Source organism: Mus caroli, unplaced genomic scaffold (assembly GCF_978045245.1).
Source record: "Mus caroli unplaced genomic scaffold, Mus_caroli_1 scaffold_13, whole genome shotgun sequence".
Classification (NCBI taxonomy): domain Eukaryota; kingdom Metazoa; phylum Chordata; class Mammalia; order Rodentia; family Muridae; genus Mus; species Mus caroli.
The window spans coordinates 117287810-117306987 of record NW_028227268.1 but is presented as its reverse complement, the minus strand read 5'-3'; the positions used below and the strand labels follow the sequence as shown (position 1 = coordinate 117306987).

Genomic DNA, 19178 nt, shown 5'->3' with positions numbered 1-19178 from the left:
CTTTATCCACCTGTACCAACTAGAATATTCCAGAGAAGCCAGCCACCATTAAGAACCTCTTGTAGAATAAATGCTATCTTTATTTTATATGTTACATATATGAAGAATGCCTGAAGGGTTTTTTCATCCAAAGACTTACTGGTTTCCTTTTCATCTTTATCTTTCTTACCTAACTTGTTCCCTCTGCAGGAAGAAAGAGGAAACAAGTTAGTTCAAGATATGTGTGCTTCAATTTTCCTCTCCAGTGCCAGCATGCAGTCAGCCCTCTCTAACAGGGGTGCTATCACAGCAGAGTGGGTTGAGCCACACACAAATCTAGTCAAACATACAGCCCAATTGTGTGTGTGTGTGTGTGTGTGTGTGTGTGTGGGTGGTGGTGGTAGTGGGGTGTCCTACCGACTGATATTCATTTGGATTCATACCTCACTGTCATATTCACACATTTTATTTAACCCATGCCTTGCCAGATGCTAGGTGAGATCTACTTGGTGAACTTAATAAACGCAGACTGGGACCTAGGAAAATTCACCATTTTCATTGTAATGTTCTCGGTTTTGCCTTTATCCATAGAAAAGTGGGCTCTCGGGAATGATGAGGACACTGAGGGGTGGAGGATACAAACGGAAAAGCTCATGGAGATAGAGTCCAAGCAGGAGTGGGGTGCTAAATACTCAAGAGATTAATTAAGTCTGCTCTAACTACGATAGATAAAGACCTCACTGATTACTGGAAAGGCCTGGACAAAGGTCACCATAGCTGGTTCAGAACCCTGATGGGAGCTCTGCACACAGGTGGCCACACTTACCAAAACACACCTGCCCGGCTCAAGGCTCCAGAGGGAACTCTCAGTGTTGATCTTGTGAGTGAGCTTCCCTTCCATGAGGACACGCTCTCCATTCTCTTCCAGCATGGCCACTCGGATGGTGCCACTGCTAAGGGCCACAGAGACCTGAGAACACACCAGAAGAAAAATCATCTTGCTTGTGAAGGTGGCATCTGTGCACACTTGGGCTCACCAAGCATCTCCATTCCAACCTAGTCCACATTCTAAGCAACCCATCTTAAGTCAGGGTTTCTATTCCTGCACAAACATCATGACCAAGAAGCAAGTTGGGGAGGAAAGGGTTTACTCGGCTTACACTTCCATATTGCTGTTGATCACCAAAGGAAGTCAGGACTGGAACTCAGGCAGGTCAGGAAGCAGGAGCTGCTGCAGAGGCCATGGAGGGATGTTCTTTACTGGCTTGCTTCCTCTGGCTTGCTCAGCCTGCTCTCTTACAGAACCCAAGACTACCAGCCCAGGGATGGTCCCACCCACAATGGGCCCTTGATCACTGATTGAGAAAGTGCCTTACAGCTGGATCTCATGGAGGCATTTCCTCAACTGAAGCTCCTTTCTCTGTGATAACTCCAGCCTGTGTCAAGTTGACACACAAAACTAGCCAGTACACAACCTAAATCTATCAACTCCCTTAAGTGACTGCAGCAGAAAATTTTGGTGCATTTTCCTAATGGAGCTTGCACCACACTTGACTTTCTACCCAAATCCTTTTCCCTCTGTAGTGACAGAGACTGGTTCTCACTTCTCATGCTGGGGGGGGCGGGCGGGGGAGGGGCAAGTAGAAGATATAGGAGCTGGGTGCTTCCTTCCATCTCCCCTGTGACTACCGAGACTTTCTCAGCTCAAAATTTTGGGGGAAATCCTCAGTGTTGCTTCCTCTCCAGAAGGACCTCCTCTCCATTGGGCACACAGACAACCAGTGACAAGAGCCCTCTCTCTGGCCTCTTAAGGCCCGGGACCACTGTGCCTAGAAAAGCTCAGCTGCCATCCAAACTTTCTGGCGAAAAGCAAATGTGCTTGGCCTCCTCTTCCCTGAGCTGCTACAGAGAGTGACCATAGCTTGCTCTTTGTCCAGGATGTAAAACCAGTTCCTTCAGTTTTTTTTGTCTGTTTGAGACAGGGTCTTACTATGTATCCCTAACTGGTCTAGAACTCACTACATAGATTAGGCTTGCCTTGAACTCACTAAGATCCTCCTGGCTCTGCTGCCTGAGTAGTGAGATTAAAGGCATGTGCCATCATGCTTGGCCTTTTACTTGGTTCTTCATAAAATCAAGCCTCAGCCACCCTTTTCCCCTCAGGGCCTGCTCTGGGCAGGCAGGGACTATGTGTCTACTTTGCTATCATGGGTATACCTCCTCCTGCCCTGAATGTATGTCTCCACAATGGACTGGGAAGTGCTAGGAAAAGTTTAACTCTAACAACCCTGACCCTAATCATAAGCTCAATAATTAGAAAAGAAAATATAATTTGTATTTGTTTCACTTCTCTTATTTTAAAAAGACTTATTATTAGCAAGGCAGTGGCTCATGCCTTTAATCCCAGCATTTGGGAGGCAGAGGCAGATAGATTTCTGACTTCAAGGCCAGCCTCGTCTACAGAGCTGAGTTCCAAGACAGTCAAGGCTACACAGAGAAACCCTGTCTCGAAACCCTTGCCCCTGCCCCCAAAGACTTACTATTTTATGTGTATCGATGCATGTACATGTACTATATGCACATAGATGCCTGTGGATGCCAGAAGGCACTGGAGCCCCTACACGTGGTGTCACAGGTGGCTGTGAGCCACCTGATGCGGATGCAGGGAAATGAACCTGGGTGCTCTACCAGAGTAGTAAGCATCCTTAAACATCAAGTGATCTGTCTAAGCTGCATTCATTCTTTTTTGGCGTATTTGCCCAGATGTTAACTAGCTGCACCTCCTTAATCTGAAAACTTTGCACTATAGGTGTCAACCTGTATCTGTATAATGCACATACTAATCAGACTCTGGGGACAACTCAGATTCTTTTTCTAATAGATGTAGAAGTTAAAATTCAGAGACTACCTGGTAGATGCTAATTAAGTGCTTCATTTTAGATGTGGGACGGGGTGCTTTTAATTTTCTGAGTCAAGTACTATTTGCTAATGAATTCTAATAGTAAAACCTGTGTAGTTTTGTGTATATGTGTGTTAAATGGTAATGTGTGAATGTGTGTGCCTGCATGTGAAAGCCAGAGACAATTTTTAATATCACTTTTCAGGCACCCATAGACCTTGTTTTTGAGCCAATGTCTCTCGCTGGACCGGAACTTGATAACTGGGCTAGGCTGGCTGGCCAGCCAGCAAGCCCCAGGAATCTGCCTGTCTCTGTCTCTCTAACTCAGGCATTGCTAGCGTTGCCTGCCATCATATCTGGGTTTTTGGTCTTTTTATGAGGGTTCTAAGGATTGAACTTGGGCCCTCATATTTGCATGGTAAGCATTTTACCAATTAGCTATCTCCCCAGCCCCTAAATGCATTTTAAATATTTATCAACAAAAAATTGAGCCCTCCCACCCCCCACTGGAAAGATGATTCAGTGATTAAGGGCCCAGATTTGATTTTCAGCATCTGCCCCCATATGGCAGTTTATAACCATCTGTAACTCCAGTCTTACCCAGGGGAGCTAACCTCCCCTTCTAGCCTCCTTGGGTACCAGGCATGCATATGATACAAGCATACATGCAAGTAAAATATAAAAAGTAATAAAAATGAGGGGAGAAGTGTTTGGAAGATTTCTTTTATTAAAAAGGGGTGAGGGGGCTAATCATAAATGATGATGATGCCACCTGATACTTCTCAGTGAAAATATTTGTGCATGAAAAAGCATGTATGTGCATGCTTGGGGGAGGAGGTATTAGAAGGACTGCCCCAAAGGAAACATGGCTCTAGGAAGACCAGCTGTTACATGGTACTTGCCACAGCCACACCACCAGGTTCAAGTACAGACTTGGGGAGGCATCTTCTCCTGGGACTTCAGAGACACTGTCTTGGGACTTCTCATGGGACTCGTGGCACTGTCACCCCCTCACTATATTTACTGTTAACCTGGATGGTCTTGCTGATTACAGTCTAGGCTCATTGTCCACCTTCTAACAGCCAGAGACATAAGCAAATGTGGCATGGCTCATTCCTGATAATCATGACAAATATTGGCCAAACTAATCTAACCCTGAGTTTCTACTTGCAAACAAGACCTAATACAGTCTTGGTACTTCCCAAGTACCGACTCACCTTAACAAGCAATAGTGTTATACAGCATGCTCATTGCCCAATGTGGACATGATTCTAACAGGAACTAACCAGTGTAATGCAATAAATCCCCAAAGAAGGCACCAAGGACACAAAGAGATGAAGGGAAGAATGGATGGCATGTCCAGTACATCGGTGAAGACAGAGAGAAAGAATGACACATGGCATAGATGCCATAGGCCTAGGGTCATCGTGTGCTGGCAGTTAGAGGCTCTGGCTAGGAGAAGGCAGGCATAGAAACAGAGCATGTATGAGAACAGCTTAGAGCCAGCCCAGGGAACAGCTGGATCTGCAGAAGCAGCCTGCTTCAGAGACTGACCATCATTCTGAGGAGCTGGAGTGATGGCCACACTCTAGGTAAATACTAACTCCTCAAACACAGAAACCACCAAGGCTTCATACCTTGTCAGGCAAACCTGTCAATTCACTCAGTTGACAGATGGTGGAAAGCTAGACCTTTGAAATGCAACAAAGAAAACCATTCATAAAGTCCCACACTCAAGACCATGTGGGAAGATACTAAGCATCAACAAGAAAAATAAATCTTGAAATGAGAGTTCTATCTTATGAAAAATGCAACATTGGGGCTGGTGAGATGACTCTGCGGGTAAGAGCACCCAACTGCATTTCTGAAGGTCCTGAGTTCAAATCCCAGCAACTACATGGTGGCTCATAACCATCCATAAGGAGATCTGACTCCCTCTTTTAGAGTGTCTGAAGACAGCTACAGTGTACTTACGTATAATAAATAAATAAATCTAAAAAAGAAAAGAAAAATGCAACATGAAGGAAAAAAGCTAAAAAGCAAAACAAAAGATGATAGACTTAATCAGGAAAAAATGTATTTAAATAGTTCCATTTTATAACTTTGCAGAAATCTAAGCAGATATAAAAAAAATTATAGAACCAAGAAATTTTAAAAAGAACTAAAATCATGGGCTGGCAAGATGGCTCAGTGGGTAAGAGCACTGACTGCTCTTCTGAAGGTCCTGAGTTCAAGTCCCAGCAATGACATGGTGGCTCACAACCACTGTAATGAGATCTGACATCCTCTTCTGGTGCGTCTTAAGTCAGCTACAGTGAACTTATATATAATAAATCTCTGGGGTAGAGCGAGCAGGGACTGAGCAAGCGGGGCCACCGGAGCAACCTGATCGAGCAGGGCCAACCAGAGAGAGCAGAGGTCCTAAAAATTCAATTCCCAACAACCACATGAAGGCTCACAACCATCTGTACAGCTACAGTACACTCACATAAATAAAATAAATAAATCTTAAAAAAGAACTAAAAACATAATTGCTATATAAATAAATAAATAAATAAATATATAAAACTTCAATAGAAAGGCTAGAAAAAAGAAACAAACCAGAGATCAATTTACTAAAAAATGAGTAGTCCAGAAATTCTAATAATTTAATTCTCTAGAAGTGTAAGAAACTATTCCTTTATGTTGAAAAAAATCCCCGAGAGCTGAGCAGAATGAAAACAGGATGGCTTAGACTCATGTACTTTGATAATACTGAGTGGTTTTCAGAAGGTCCTATTAGTACTATAGAGGACATGATAAAGTTTACTCACAAAGAACCCAGGTAGATGAGACATTCAGAATCAGTAACACTGTAAGAAACAGGAGAGAATCAAATTGAGATGTTCAGCCAATAATGAGTCTGCTGCTAAGCCTGATGATCTGAGTTCTATCACAGAGACCCACAAGGTGAAGAGAGAACCAATTCCTGCAAGCTATCCAATGACCTTCACACACCATGGCGTGTACCTGTGCATAGATAGGTAGGTAGGTAGGTAGGTAGGTAGGTAGATAGATAGATAGATAGATAGATAGATAGATAGAAAATGTAATTTAAAATTTTAAAATGGCTTTGGCACACATTCAAACTGTGAAATAAGAAGAGGTTAAAAATAAATAAAGCTTAAGACATGCAAGATCTCTCTCACACATATCACTTGGGGGCGGGGGGGGGGACGACCTAAATGAGAAAACTAGAAGAAGTACTATTCAAACAAGGTGCAAACATAGTAATGTGTTAATCTTGGAATGCAAGGCAACCAGAAACAATCACTCGTGCTGGAGTCACGGGTGAGAAAGTGAAAAAGTTGATTTCTGGACAGCACAGAGCATGACTGAATCTCAGTAACTTGAAGGTCGTCATGAGGAAAGTACATTGTTTTTGACAATATAAAAAGAAAAGCAGTATAAAAAAAAAAACCCTAATAAGCAAAATTATAAGAGAAATTCTAACTCAAAAGTCTTCTTCCCTGTGTGCTTCAGAAGCGTGACCCAATCTGTCAGCACTCCACTCTGCACTTAGAAGCTAACCAGGGAAAGCTAACGAAGCAACCCAGCAAGCTTTGTGACCTCCTGCTTTGCCCTAAACCCATCCCTCTCTGCCCTGAGCAGACTCAATTGACACTGTACTAGTCACCATCACAAGAAGCGAAACAGAGATGGCTCTCTCAAAGCTCCATCTCAAAAGCATTATCTAACCTATCAAAGGGTGCTTCACAGATCCTACCAACAAAAAGGGTGTGTATGTGCCTGTACACCTGGATGTAAAGTTGTTTTTAAAAAGACTTTTCTCAGTGTCTGTTAAAAATCATTATAGAGCCGGGCGTGGTGGCGCACGCCTTTAATCCCAGCACTCGGGAGGCAGAGGCAGAGTCAGAGGCAGGCGGATTTCTGAGTTCGAGGCCAGCCTGGTCTACAAAGTGAGTGCCAGGACAGCCAGGGCTACACAGAGAAACCCTGTCTCGAAAAACCAAAAAAAAAAAAAAAAAAAAAAAAAACCAAAAAAAATCATTATAGGCAACTATTTTACCAACTGAGGAAACTAAAGAAAAGGCTAGGGAACAAAACACCCAAAGGGCTTTCAGAAGCTCTGGCATACTCCACAGGACCCTGCCCTTGTAAGCACAGTGGAAATCTCGGAAGAGTCAGCAGTTCCAGGTGTTTAAGGAAACCCCGGGCAAATCATTAGCTGACCACTCAGTTCACCAAGTACAGAGTTCTACAAAGAGTTCAGAACTTACAGAATTATTTCAGGGTCATTAAACAACTATACCAACAGTGCAACAAACAAACACTAACAGATCACAGAGAAGGAGGGGATCATGCCTGATCTCTAGTGCAGCCATATTGCTGCTTTCAGTACACACCTTTCTTTCTTGTTCTGGTTCTTTTTTTTTTGGGGGGGGGCGGGGCTAGCCTTGAACTCACAGAGATCCACCTGCCTCTGCCTCCCGATTGCTAGGATTAAAGATTTGTGTCACCACTACCTGGCCAATACTGACTACCTTTCAATACTAAGATTATGAAATTTATTCTTGTAATTTTTAAAATATTTATTTTATGTGCACGAGTGTTCTGCTTGCGAGAACACCTGAGTATCTTGTGCACTCTGGCACTGGAGTTACCGGTGCGTGTGAGCCACCAGTGGTGCTAGGAATCCAACCCAAGTCGTCTGCCAGAACAGGAAGGTACTCAACCACCACGCCATCTTCCCAGTTCCCACAAACTACATTAAAAATACAGCAAAACAAAACAAAACCAGGAAGTGCGACCCATACGTGGGTGAAAGAAAGCAATGAACAAGATCTACCCTTATGTAAGTACACACAAGGGCTTGTTTAAAAAAAAAAAAAAAAGACTACAAACCAATTATTTTAAAATTCACTCAAAAACTAAAGAAAACCAAAGTCCTTTAGGAAAGTATGAGGAGGACAAAGTCTCCTAAGTGGAATATCAATAAAGACATGGAAGTTAGTCTTTTCTCAGCCAACTATGAGTTACGGAGCTTAAAAGTACGTGGAGGGGCTGGAGAGATGGCTCAGCAGGTAAGAGCACTGAGTGCTCTTCTGAAGGTCCTGAGTTTAAACCCCAGCAACCACATGATGGCTCAAAACCATCCATAATGAGATCTGACGCCCTCTTCTGGAGTGTCTGAAGACAGCTACAGTGTACTTACATGTAATAAGTAAGTAAATAAGTAAATAAATAAATAAATCTTAAAAAAAAAAGCTGTGTGGAGAAGGTACCAGGCAGCTCAGCCGTGAAGAGCAGTGTGCTCCTCTTCCAGGACTGGAGTTCAATTCCTGGTACCCATACAGGGCGGGTCACGGCTGCCTAGCTCTAGATTTGATGCCTCTGGAGATGTCCACTGAGTACAAGTGGCCTCCTCAGGTGCTTACACACAACTGCACATACCCACATGCAAACACACCAAGTAATAAATGCAGAGGAGATTTTCAAAAGCAGAGCTCAGCGTTTGGAAACAGGATCAGGCAAACTTAAATACAGTTAGGTTTAGTCTAAGGAACTGAAGAAAAATGAACAGGATTTCAAAATAAGGACTCACAGATAGATAGGAGAGAAATGCCAAAAACTACCTGAAACAGTAATGGCTGAAAACTTTCCAAATCTGACACAATTGATCTGACCATCCCAGAAGCTCAGTGAACTCCAAGTAGAAATCTAAGAGAGCCACACCTAGGCCCAGAGAGTCACTACTGACAGACTACCTTACCTACGAAGTCCTAAAGCCTAAGCTCAAGAGTCCAGGCTGATACAGTAGGACACAGGTATGTGGTAGAATTGATCCACACACAAAAGAGAAGCTCAACAGGGAAACACAAGGCAATGTGGACCAAGCACTGTCTTTTGAACAGAATATGAGAGAAAAAGAGTTACAACTGCATAAAACATAAGTGACAGCTCAAAGTAGCAGAGGAAGGACATATGAATGTTCTTTAGTACACTATTAAATTTAAGGAAGGTGGCATTAATCTAAAGAGATTGCTATAAAGTCCAATGTAATTAAACTCTTCAGGGAGAGCACTAAGAAATTAGAACAAATAACAAGCAAACCAGCTCTAAATACTGTTAATAGCACCTGAGTAGTAAAACAGCATCCTAAGAGATGGCAGGTGACCCCGCTCAGTCTCCTCCATCAGCACAAGAAAGGACTCCCAATTGGGGACAGTCTGTCTCCCTTGGGTAAGCAATTACAATTCCCAAGGCCTTAATGTCCTCACCTATAAAAAGCAGCCAGCTTCTTCACCTGGCATGGTCCTGGGGGAAAGGGCTGCCCCTTGCTGTGTGAGCTGTGTCTAAGGTCAGATTTCTGTGTCTGTCTGTCTTCTGACTCTTTCCACTGTCTCAGCAATTAACAAATACTACTCTAGAGTCTCTTCATTTAACACGAAGGAAAGTAATAATGAAGGAACAGTAGGAGAAAAAGAAAACAATAAACATTTCAAAACCTACTATGAAGCCACAGTAATCAAAACAATGTGGCACTATCACAAGGAGCAGACAAAGCTAAGAGCATTAGCTGCTTCTTCAGAGGACTAGAGTTCAGTTCCCGGATGGAACCCCAGGTCAGATGTTGTATGGCAGCTCCCCACATCCTAGTCAGCCATGGCAACTACAGCACAATACAGTGGTAGCCCAGGTATATGGTAAAGGTACTGGTAAAGAGACACCTCCTAGGATTCTAGCAGTTACTCCCTCCCCCAGCTCCAAGTGACCTCAGAAAATGTTAGACTATGTACAAAGGTGAAAGGCTGATTAAAAGTGGAATTCCAGAATGCAGCTTCCATGAGGTCTCCATCCATGATGAGATGGATCTTTACTATGACACTGCTGACTGAGGGTCATCCATGGTCCTGCAAGTAACCTCTAGCCTGTGCTTTGTAAGAATAAATTCCTTGGTCTCACCAAGCTGGACTTTGGTAATATCATACTTTGTTCTGAAACTCCAGATCCAAGGGATCCAATAAGGCCACCCACATACATGTGCACATATATGTACACAGATATGCACAGTAAATAAATAACATATTTAAAAATTTTAAATCGCTTATCTCTGTGTGTGTGTGATGTACCCATGCTAACGGAAGCCAGAGGTTCCAGATATCCTGGAATTACAGGTGGTTGTGAGCCCCTCATCAGAATGCTAGGAACTGAACTGGGATTTTTCTGGAACAGCAATATGTGTTCATTACTAATGAGCCGTATCTCTAGCCCCAAATTATAAATCTTTCCAAAAACTCAACTCAATGTATCAAAAAGGATTATAAGAAAACTGTAACTGGCAAATCAATAATACATAAATGTAATCTATGGTCCAAGCATGGCACACACGTTTATTCTCATTACTCACGGGACAGAGGCAGGTGGATCTCTGTGCATTCAATGCCAGCAGGGTTGTAGTGGGACCTCAAACAAACAAACCTTACTACTACATGATGAGGTTGCTAAGATACATTATCAACCATAAAGTTTTAAAGAAAACTAAATTAATGTTAGTTTTTAAAGTATATATTTATTACTTAATTTTAACAAGTAAATTTCGATTTTTTTTTTCTTGGTTTCTCAAGACAGGGTTTCTCTGTTAGCCATAGCTATCCTGGAACTCACTCTGTAGACCAGGCTGGTCTCAAACTCCCAGAGACCCTCCTTTCTCTGCCTCCCAGAGTGTTAGGATCAGAAGTATGTGCCACCACTGCCAGCTACATTTTTATTCTTATTTTTTTTAATTACAATGTAACTATATAATTTCTCCCTTCTTTTCAACCCTAAGCACACATCTGTGCACATGCGCACAACTTTGTTTAGTGTTTCTTGTATGGACAACTAGATGCTAGTTTTGCTGTCCTACCTCACCCTATAAAAGCAATGGTCACAGTGTGTGATATGTGTGATAAGTGTTTGGTTAATATTGAAAAGGCCTAATTAATGTGTTGATGTTACAAATAATAGCACTGTGTTACACTAGAAAACACTGAACTATATAGATCTCATAAGAAAACCACCTAAAAAGAAGGGAAAATATGTAGATTCGGGAATATGGTTAGATGGAAAACTATAAAAATTACTAGAGAAACCTGGTCTACCAAAGAAGCTGCTAACACACTTCAAACAAAGTTATAGAAATTGGTTGTCAGAACTGCACTGAAACTGGGTTTTCAAGAAGATGCCCAAAGAATCTCACAAACACGCAAAGCAAGCACCAGGGCACAGAGGGACAGACTTGCCTGGCTATTGTGTGGCAATGAAATCTGAGGTCATACAATAAAGTCAGGCACAGAGTACAGAGAGAGGACTGAATGAGATCTCAAAAACAACAAACAACAAACAAACAACAAAACACCAGAACACAGGCAGATAGTCAGCCAACCTAATCAGAAAGTGTGGGGACAGCCATATTGTTTATGGAATGCTTTCACTAGTGTTTCATCCCAGGAGTGGGGGAAAAAAATACTTGTAAAAAGAAAAGTTGGAATTTAAAGTCCCATTAATGACAGACTGGTTAATGAATCCATCTGGTCATTCTGCTCTGCCATGAAAATGATAGTGTAGAAGTCATATTTCTGCTCCAAACACAACCTCAACATATCAGCAGCGCCTTGATAAGGACATTATTTCATTTGTCAAGGCCACATCCATACCCGTGGCAAATTAATCTCATCACACAGACACTGCATCATCTCATAAGGGTAATTACCATGTATTGAGATATTTTAAGAGATCATATTTATAACTATTAAAGTGCACTGTTTAAATGCTTATATTTTATTACTACATACTGTTAATCTCTTATTGTGCATACTTTATACATTAAACTTTATCATATGAATGTTGCATAGAGAAAATGTATCACATATAGATTTTGGTGCCATCTCTGGTTTTAAACATTCCTTAGGGATAATAAGACACACACACACACACACACACACACACACACATCACTACCACCACCACCACACACACAACACAACATTGCTCCTCTCTATCTACAAAGAGCTCCTGAAAAAGATCAACAACTTAGAAAATGGGGAAGCTGGGAGAGAACAAACTCATAGAAATATAATTTCACACTGAATCTAAACATTACTTTTTAAATGTTGCTTGAGGCAGTCTTCCTAGATAGTCCAGCTGTCTGCGTCCAAAGTATTGGTTTTACAAGCATGCACTTTTCACACCCCACTAGATACTATGAGGATAATTTTCACCAAACCTTCACAAGACCCAGCAATCTGAGGAAGAGCACTGTCAACAAGTTTGTTAAAAAGCAGCTCTTGTGCATTCTAATGGGTACTGGCATATAGATTTAATGCAGTACTACATAGGTAGTACAAAAACATACCTTTGGTCTTGCAATTGCACTCTATGGAATTTATTCATACGGAAACGCACATATGCAAAACAAAATGTTTCGGAGCATTGCTGTTTACTAGAAGAGCCACAGTGACTTCAGTATCGTTTAATAATCACCCTGCTGCTCAAAGGGGCCAAGAGCAGAGGATGGGAACTCTTAGTGCCAGGGGTAGCCACCTGAACAGAAGACTGAGGACAGTGAAGTGTACCAAGAAGGGGCCCTTGAGAACATGGAGATAAACAAGTGACCAACCAGGGCTGCCCTGATGGTGCCAGATGAGCAATGGGTAGTAATAATAGGGGCATCTAAGTAGAACTTATTATCTGTGCTAAAGATGGGAATGCAGAATTACATATTTATATTTGATGACGCATGCCTCTGCTAAAAAAGTAGGCCTCAAACCAGTTGTAAGATCTCACAGCACAAGAGGCACAAAGCCTGGCCAGAGACTTCCCAGTGCTTATACTTACCCTGGTGACTATTTAAGAATGCTGTACATTCAAAAATTAGGTCAATTTAAATGCAGCTTTTCTATTATGAAAACTTCTTGCAATAAAGTCTTCCTACTTTTTAATTTATTTTTGTTTGTGGTTAATTTTGAGACGTGGTCTCTCTATTTAGCCTTGCTGTCCTCAAACTCACAGACATCAACCTGCCTCTGCCCCTCTAGTGCTGGGAGCCATCATGCCTCAGTATCTTCCCACATTTTTCTGCAGAGCAATTGTAATAAGGGAATGCTGTGTGTGAAAGCTTTCAGGATGGCTTCCAGCACCTACATCAAGCTCAGGAGAATGCAACTACAAGACAAAGCCTAGACAAAACCTGTCTGGGGACCAAATAGCTATTCCAAGAGGCTCTTGGTGTGAGGTCAGAGCCAACTTGGGGATGCAATAGGACCTGAGCACCCACAGCCTTTGAGAGAAAAGAAAATCAGGAGACGGGTTCACTAGTTACTCAGCAATATTCAATAAGGACTTTGTGATAAAATCCTAGCACTTTCCATTCAAAAGAAGTCAAAACACGGTGACTGTGAGCCTCACTTCTGGTCCCCATTCCAGTGCCATCTCAGCAGAAAGTTTTCTTGTATGAAAAACAAAAGCCTGCATGGTCTAACTCTCCAGGGTACTGCAGTCTATGGTGCCATGAAAAGTCAGCACGCTGACTGAAGGGAGCGATCATGGAATCACTGCACGTCACCTGTGCTCTGGGGGTTCCATAAGGAAGGAAGGAAGACAAGTATGCTGCCCTTCCTGTGCAGCAGAGAACAGGTAAGCAAAGACTACGGTGAAGATAAGCCCTAACAATGCTCTACTGAGGCAGATGAGAAGCTTCACAAAAGGAATCTTTCAGGTTAGCCAGAAGAATCATTGTATGCAAAATCTTGTAGGCAAAATAAGAAACTTCCTATTTTCCCCTGAAGAATATAATGCACGTGGTACACACACACACTCCATCCATTCTCCACTACCCTTGAAAGGACTATGCTATCCTCACACACGCTTCCAGAGAGGAGATGAGTGAAACAGCTTAGAAGGCAACTCAAAGGGCAGCACTGAGCTACACTGGAGAAGAGAGGGCCTAGGCTCTGCGCCACGCTCCCTCCTTTAGCCCTGTCTCCCACTCATGGAGCAGCAAACAGCTGCCTACACAGGGCCTCCCATCCTCAACCAGAGCCAGCTCTGGCTCAGTCTATGAAAGCTGCTGCAGTCATGGCTACCACCATGATTAGATCTGATGGATGCCAGAGACAAACCAAAAATAAAATACTGCTGACAGGCAACTGGGACAGGTACTTTTAGGGAACAATTGGAAGGGAACCAGTCAAGAAGTGCAACCCTGAGGAAAAGCCCTTAGGCCAGTAGAACCCAAGAGATACAAAAGAAACTTACTTCACAGTTCTAAGAGAGGAGTGACAAAAACTCTTACAAATCATAAGAAACTCACAGACCAAGACATTTCGGAAGTTTTAGTAAACATACTGCAGGATAAGCACCTGCTGCCCCTTTATGTCCTGTCCTCCCTCCTCCATTAGTCACTTCCATGTCACATGTGTATGTGTGTGATTTTATGTATGTACATACAATATAGGACTATAAAGAAAAAGCATGTACCTGCCTCTTTGAGACTGCCTTAACTGATATGTTCCTACCAAGCACACAACTGTATTTTATGGCTTTAAGACTTTGAATGTGGTCTCTATCACATTTCTTTCTCCTCTTCTCTGCTTTTGCGACTCCTAGCTTAGGTCCACGTCTTAGCTACTGTGAAAGTGCTGCCTAACAACACACTGCTATCCACTGATGGCCCCGAGTGCTCCCGTTGAGTCATGTGCAAGGCTTCCTTCTCAGGCTTGTCTGGTGTTTGCTGATGTCTGTGTTTTAAGAGCCCTGCACACTGACTTCCTCGGCTTCCCAGCAGCAGTGTAAGAGCTCCCTTTCACTCCACAGCCTCACCAGCATGTGCTACTTTCCTAATAACTGTCCTTCTGGCTGCAAGGAACTGGAACCTCAGTGGATTTTGCTTTTAGTTTTTAGACAAGCTTTCACGATGAAGCTACGGCTGGCTTGCAGTTCAGAGACTCAGTGGCCTCTGCTTCTGAGGGGTTGGCATTAGAGGCGTGGCCACCCCATCTCAAGGCAGTTTTGATTTGCATTTGTATGAAGGCTGGTGGAGAACATTTTTTATGATTATTAGCAATCCATGTTTAGTGCCAGTCTCAGTGACTGTCAGTGACTCAGCCAGTTTCATTAGTCCATTTATCAACTGAATTGTTTCATTTCTTGTAGTTTTATTTTTTTTAATTCTTTGTATATTCCAGATATTGGTCTTCTGTCCGTAGCATAGCTAGCAATTACCTCCCATTCTGTAGGCTGTCTCTTCACACAATTAGCTGCTTTCTTTGCTGTATAGAAGGCTTTTAATTACATGAGAACCTGTTTGTCAATGTTGGTCTTATTATTTCCTAGTGAAGGGAGTCCCACTCAAAAAGTTCTTGTATGTGCCTATTTCTTGAAGTATTTTCCTTAATTTTTTCCTCTAACAGTTTCATAGATTCAGCTCTTACATTAAACATACCAGAAATATGTAAAACAAGTTTGTGATACTGTTAAAAATAGGATGGAGAAGTATTATTATTAAGGAGAAAAAGGAAATTTCTTACCATGTATGAAATAAAGATATTCACAGGTAAAGCGACATCAGTAGGTGTCACAAATGCCAACATTAACATTGGCAGCAGATCTGGAAAGCTCCTCACCCCACCACTGTGCTGTAAAGAAACAAGCTAAGCCTGCTTCGGGTGGGGGCAGCTCTGATTCTTAGCTGGGCTCCCATGAGTGTACAGTGGTTTCTGTGTGGTGGGCTAAAGGACTGAGTCACTGAGATGGGCACTCCATCTGTGCTGGACATACAAAGCACCATTTTGCTAACCATTACTGCCTATGCAATAAGAGACAAATGCTCGATGCCAGCAATCTACCTTGGTAACACCATTTGGGCCATGTGCTATGACAATGTCCATGGAAGAGTGAGCCAGACCCAGGGTTAGTTAGTAAAAGCAGGACTGCACCACCATCGAGATCAAAACAAATACAATAGAGAAACATGAGTCTAAACTACATGGTATGGCAGAAGCTACAAACCATATTACCCTTGGTGTGGTTGCTAAAACAGTTCTTCTGAGGAGTGGAAAAAAGAAACTAATTTTAAACTGGACCTGCTATGAGGAGAAACTTTCAGAGATGAGGTTCTTCCCTTGAGCATCTGAGTTGAATTCCCAGCATCCATGTCGGGTAACTTACCTTTAACTCCAGCTCCAAGGGACACAATATCCTCCTTCTGGCCTCTGTGAGTATCTACACTCACATGTATGTGTACATGTATGGATCTGTGGTGGTTTGAGTAAGTATGGCCCTGAAAGACCATAGGGAAGAGCACTATTAGGAGATGTGGTCTTGGTGGAGTAGGTATAGTCTTCGTGGAAATAGTGTGTCACTGTGGGGGAGGGTTTAGAGGTCTCCTATGTTCAAACTATGCTCAGTGTGGCTCACAGTCACTTCTGCTGGCTATGGATCAAGATGCAGAACTCTCAAAGCTTCTTCTTCTAGCACCATGTCTGTCCGTGTGCTACCATGCTTCCTGCCATAATAATGACTGAACCTCTGAGACTGTAAGTCAGCTCCAATCAAATGTTTTCTTTTCTAAGACTTGCCATGGTCATGGTGTCTCTTCTCAGCAAATAAACCATAACTAAGACAATACACAAACCCAAACCAAAGATATATATATAATTTAAAATAAAATTTTAAATTTTAAATAGTTGTGTGTGTGTGTGTTCCAGAGATTAATGTTGGGTATCTTCCTTTATTTTGCTCACTTATTTTGTAACAGGTCTCTTATTGAACCTGGAATGTTGATAAGCTACGCTGGCTAACTGGTAAATCCTCAGTATCCTTTTGTTTCTGCCACCCTAGCACTGGAGTTACAGGCAAACAATGTGGCGTAGGTCTTTGTAAGTGTGCACAGGGGATCTGAACTCAGGTCCTCACGCTCACAAGCAAGCACTTTATCAACTGAGGCAACTCCCTCAGCCCTCACATTTATTTGTTTATTATTTATTGATGCTCTTACCACAAAATGAGTTGGAAGACAAACCTGATCCACTAACACTGAAATGATGTGAGGCAGGCAAACTGGGAAAGGCGATCAGCACCTGCCCCACCATCCAAAACAGACCAAGGTGAGCCGAGCTTTGTGGACTGTCATCCTATGTGGGATGGAGGGTGACATCTAAGTTGTTCCCAATGTCAGAGCAAACTGTCCCCTAAAAGACAAGTATAACTCAACTTCCATGTTACACGTTTCACACAACCCCATCTTCCATTAAATCAGGAATGTATAAAGTAAGAGGTGAGACCCAGACAGAAGTCTAAGCTTAGAAACAGATTCATCTGAACCAAAGAACAGCTTTGTCCCTTTATCCAGAAGTTCTTCTAATCAATAGGTATCCAAATATTTATTCATTTATTTTATGTATGGGTACTTTATCTGCATGTACATCTACAAACCAAAAGACAACATTATAGAGTTGTGAGCTGCCATGTGAGTGTTGGGAATCGAACCCAGGACCATCGGAAGAGCAATGAGTGCTCTTAATCACTGAACCATCTCTGCAGCCCCCTCAAATAGGTATCTAAAAAGCCCTGTTTGGGTTTAACAAGGGAGCCATCACTGGGTAATTTAGTCATTTCTCTCCCATCTATAAAATACAGGATTGTTTTACATATTTAAGGTTCTTTTGAAGTTTAAAATAAGGAAGGATTCTGGCACATGTCAAACTTTATTATAATATAGATTTCAAATTGTTATATCCTATTTGAATCTGTTACCTAATATTATTTTAAGTGAATCCTGCTTATTTATAACAATATATAATAATGTTATTTCTACCAAAGCTTTCTAAATAAACTTCTCTTTCCCTCCGAAAAATTAGGTCCTAAACATAAGTTTCAGAAATCAGCTTAAGTTGGTAATGTCACAGCTATACATACCTGACATGGCTCTTGCCCTATGGAAGAACCGCAGGACACAAGCCAAACATTAATCTGGTCACTGTAGCCTAGATTTACATGTGTGTATGTGTGGTAATGGCCATCCATGTACATGGAGGCCATAGGAAAGGGTCCCATGTCTTCCTCTATCACTCTTTGCCTAATTCCTTAGAAACAGGACCTCTCCCTAAGCTAAGAGGTCAGCTGTTGGGCTAGCAAGTCCTAGTGCACCTCCTATGTGCACCCTCTACAGTACTAGGAATATGTAGTCCCATCCAGCTTGCTTGTCTATAGAATCTCTATACTTCTTTGCTTTGCCTCAGGACTGGCTGGAACTGCAATGGGTAGCATGCATGACTGACAGTTTGGGAGGCTGGGGGCAGGTGGTTATAGGGAGTGTTTGTATTTGAAGAAGATTATGAGCTTTGTTTGTCAACAGGGGGAGAAAATGTATACCTCATCGAATTTGTGCCTGAGGAAGTGGAACGATCCTCCCCCCATGAGCATCCAGAAGTGACAGGCCTGGCCAATGAGCCTGAGCACTGAAGAGGTCGGTACATCAAGTAATGCCAAACCTGGACCTCACACACAGAATGACATGTCCTCTGGTGACCTCTAGCCAACATCAGCAAAGAGGCATGTGGATAGGAAAGCCTGCTCAACACATATCTTTGTGAACCCAGCATCCATGTGAGACAGGAACAGTGAGGAATGCCTATCCTGCTTTCCTGCTGTCATCTTACTGTCTTGGGACAGTTTCTGTGTCTAAGAACACATCCACACTGTTCTTCTCTATCCCCTGACCCAAGACTAGATTTCAGTATTTATTTACCTTCAAAGTACACAAAATGCCTCTGCTGCCCTATTCTGTGTGGAGCACTGGGCCTCATACCAGCAAAGAGAGATGACAGTCATCACGCAAGGCTCCTTAGCCCTCACTGGGAGGTCAGCTAACTGGAGTTTTCTTAGGGAAGCTCAAGGTAGACTTCACTAAGATAATGTTTGGATCTGCTCTTGAAAACCAAGAGAAGCTGGGCATGGTGACACATGCCTTTAATCCCAGCACTTGGGGAGGCAGAGGCAGGTGGATTTCTGGGTTCAAGGCCAGCCTAGTCTACAGAGTGAGTTCCAGGACAGCCAGGACTATACAGGAAACCCTGTCTCGAAAAACCAAAAAAAGAAAAAAGGTCTTTCTCTGCTGGGCCTCCTGGTCACACTTACTGACGGGTGGTGGTGGTGCACGCCTTTAGTCTCAGCACTCGGGAGGCAGAGGCAGGTGGATTTCTGAGTTCGAGGCCAGCCTGGTCTACAAAGTGAGTTCCAGGACAGCCAGGGCCACACA

The 19178-nt window shown here is 42.6% G+C and overlaps 1 protein-coding gene across 2 annotated transcripts in view; it reads right to left on the bottom strand.

The window, feature by feature from the left end:
- Nudcd3 (NudC domain containing 3) overlaps positions 1-19178 on the bottom strand; it is an 88212-nt gene that overhangs the window by 18709 nt on the left and 50325 nt on the right. For both annotated transcript variants that reach the window (XM_085829122.1, XM_021176702.3), the window contains exon 4: positions 806-949. In XM_085829122.1, coding sequence (XP_085685248.1) covers positions 806-949 — 144 coding nt within the window. The remainder of the gene's footprint in view (positions 1-805; positions 950-19178) is intronic.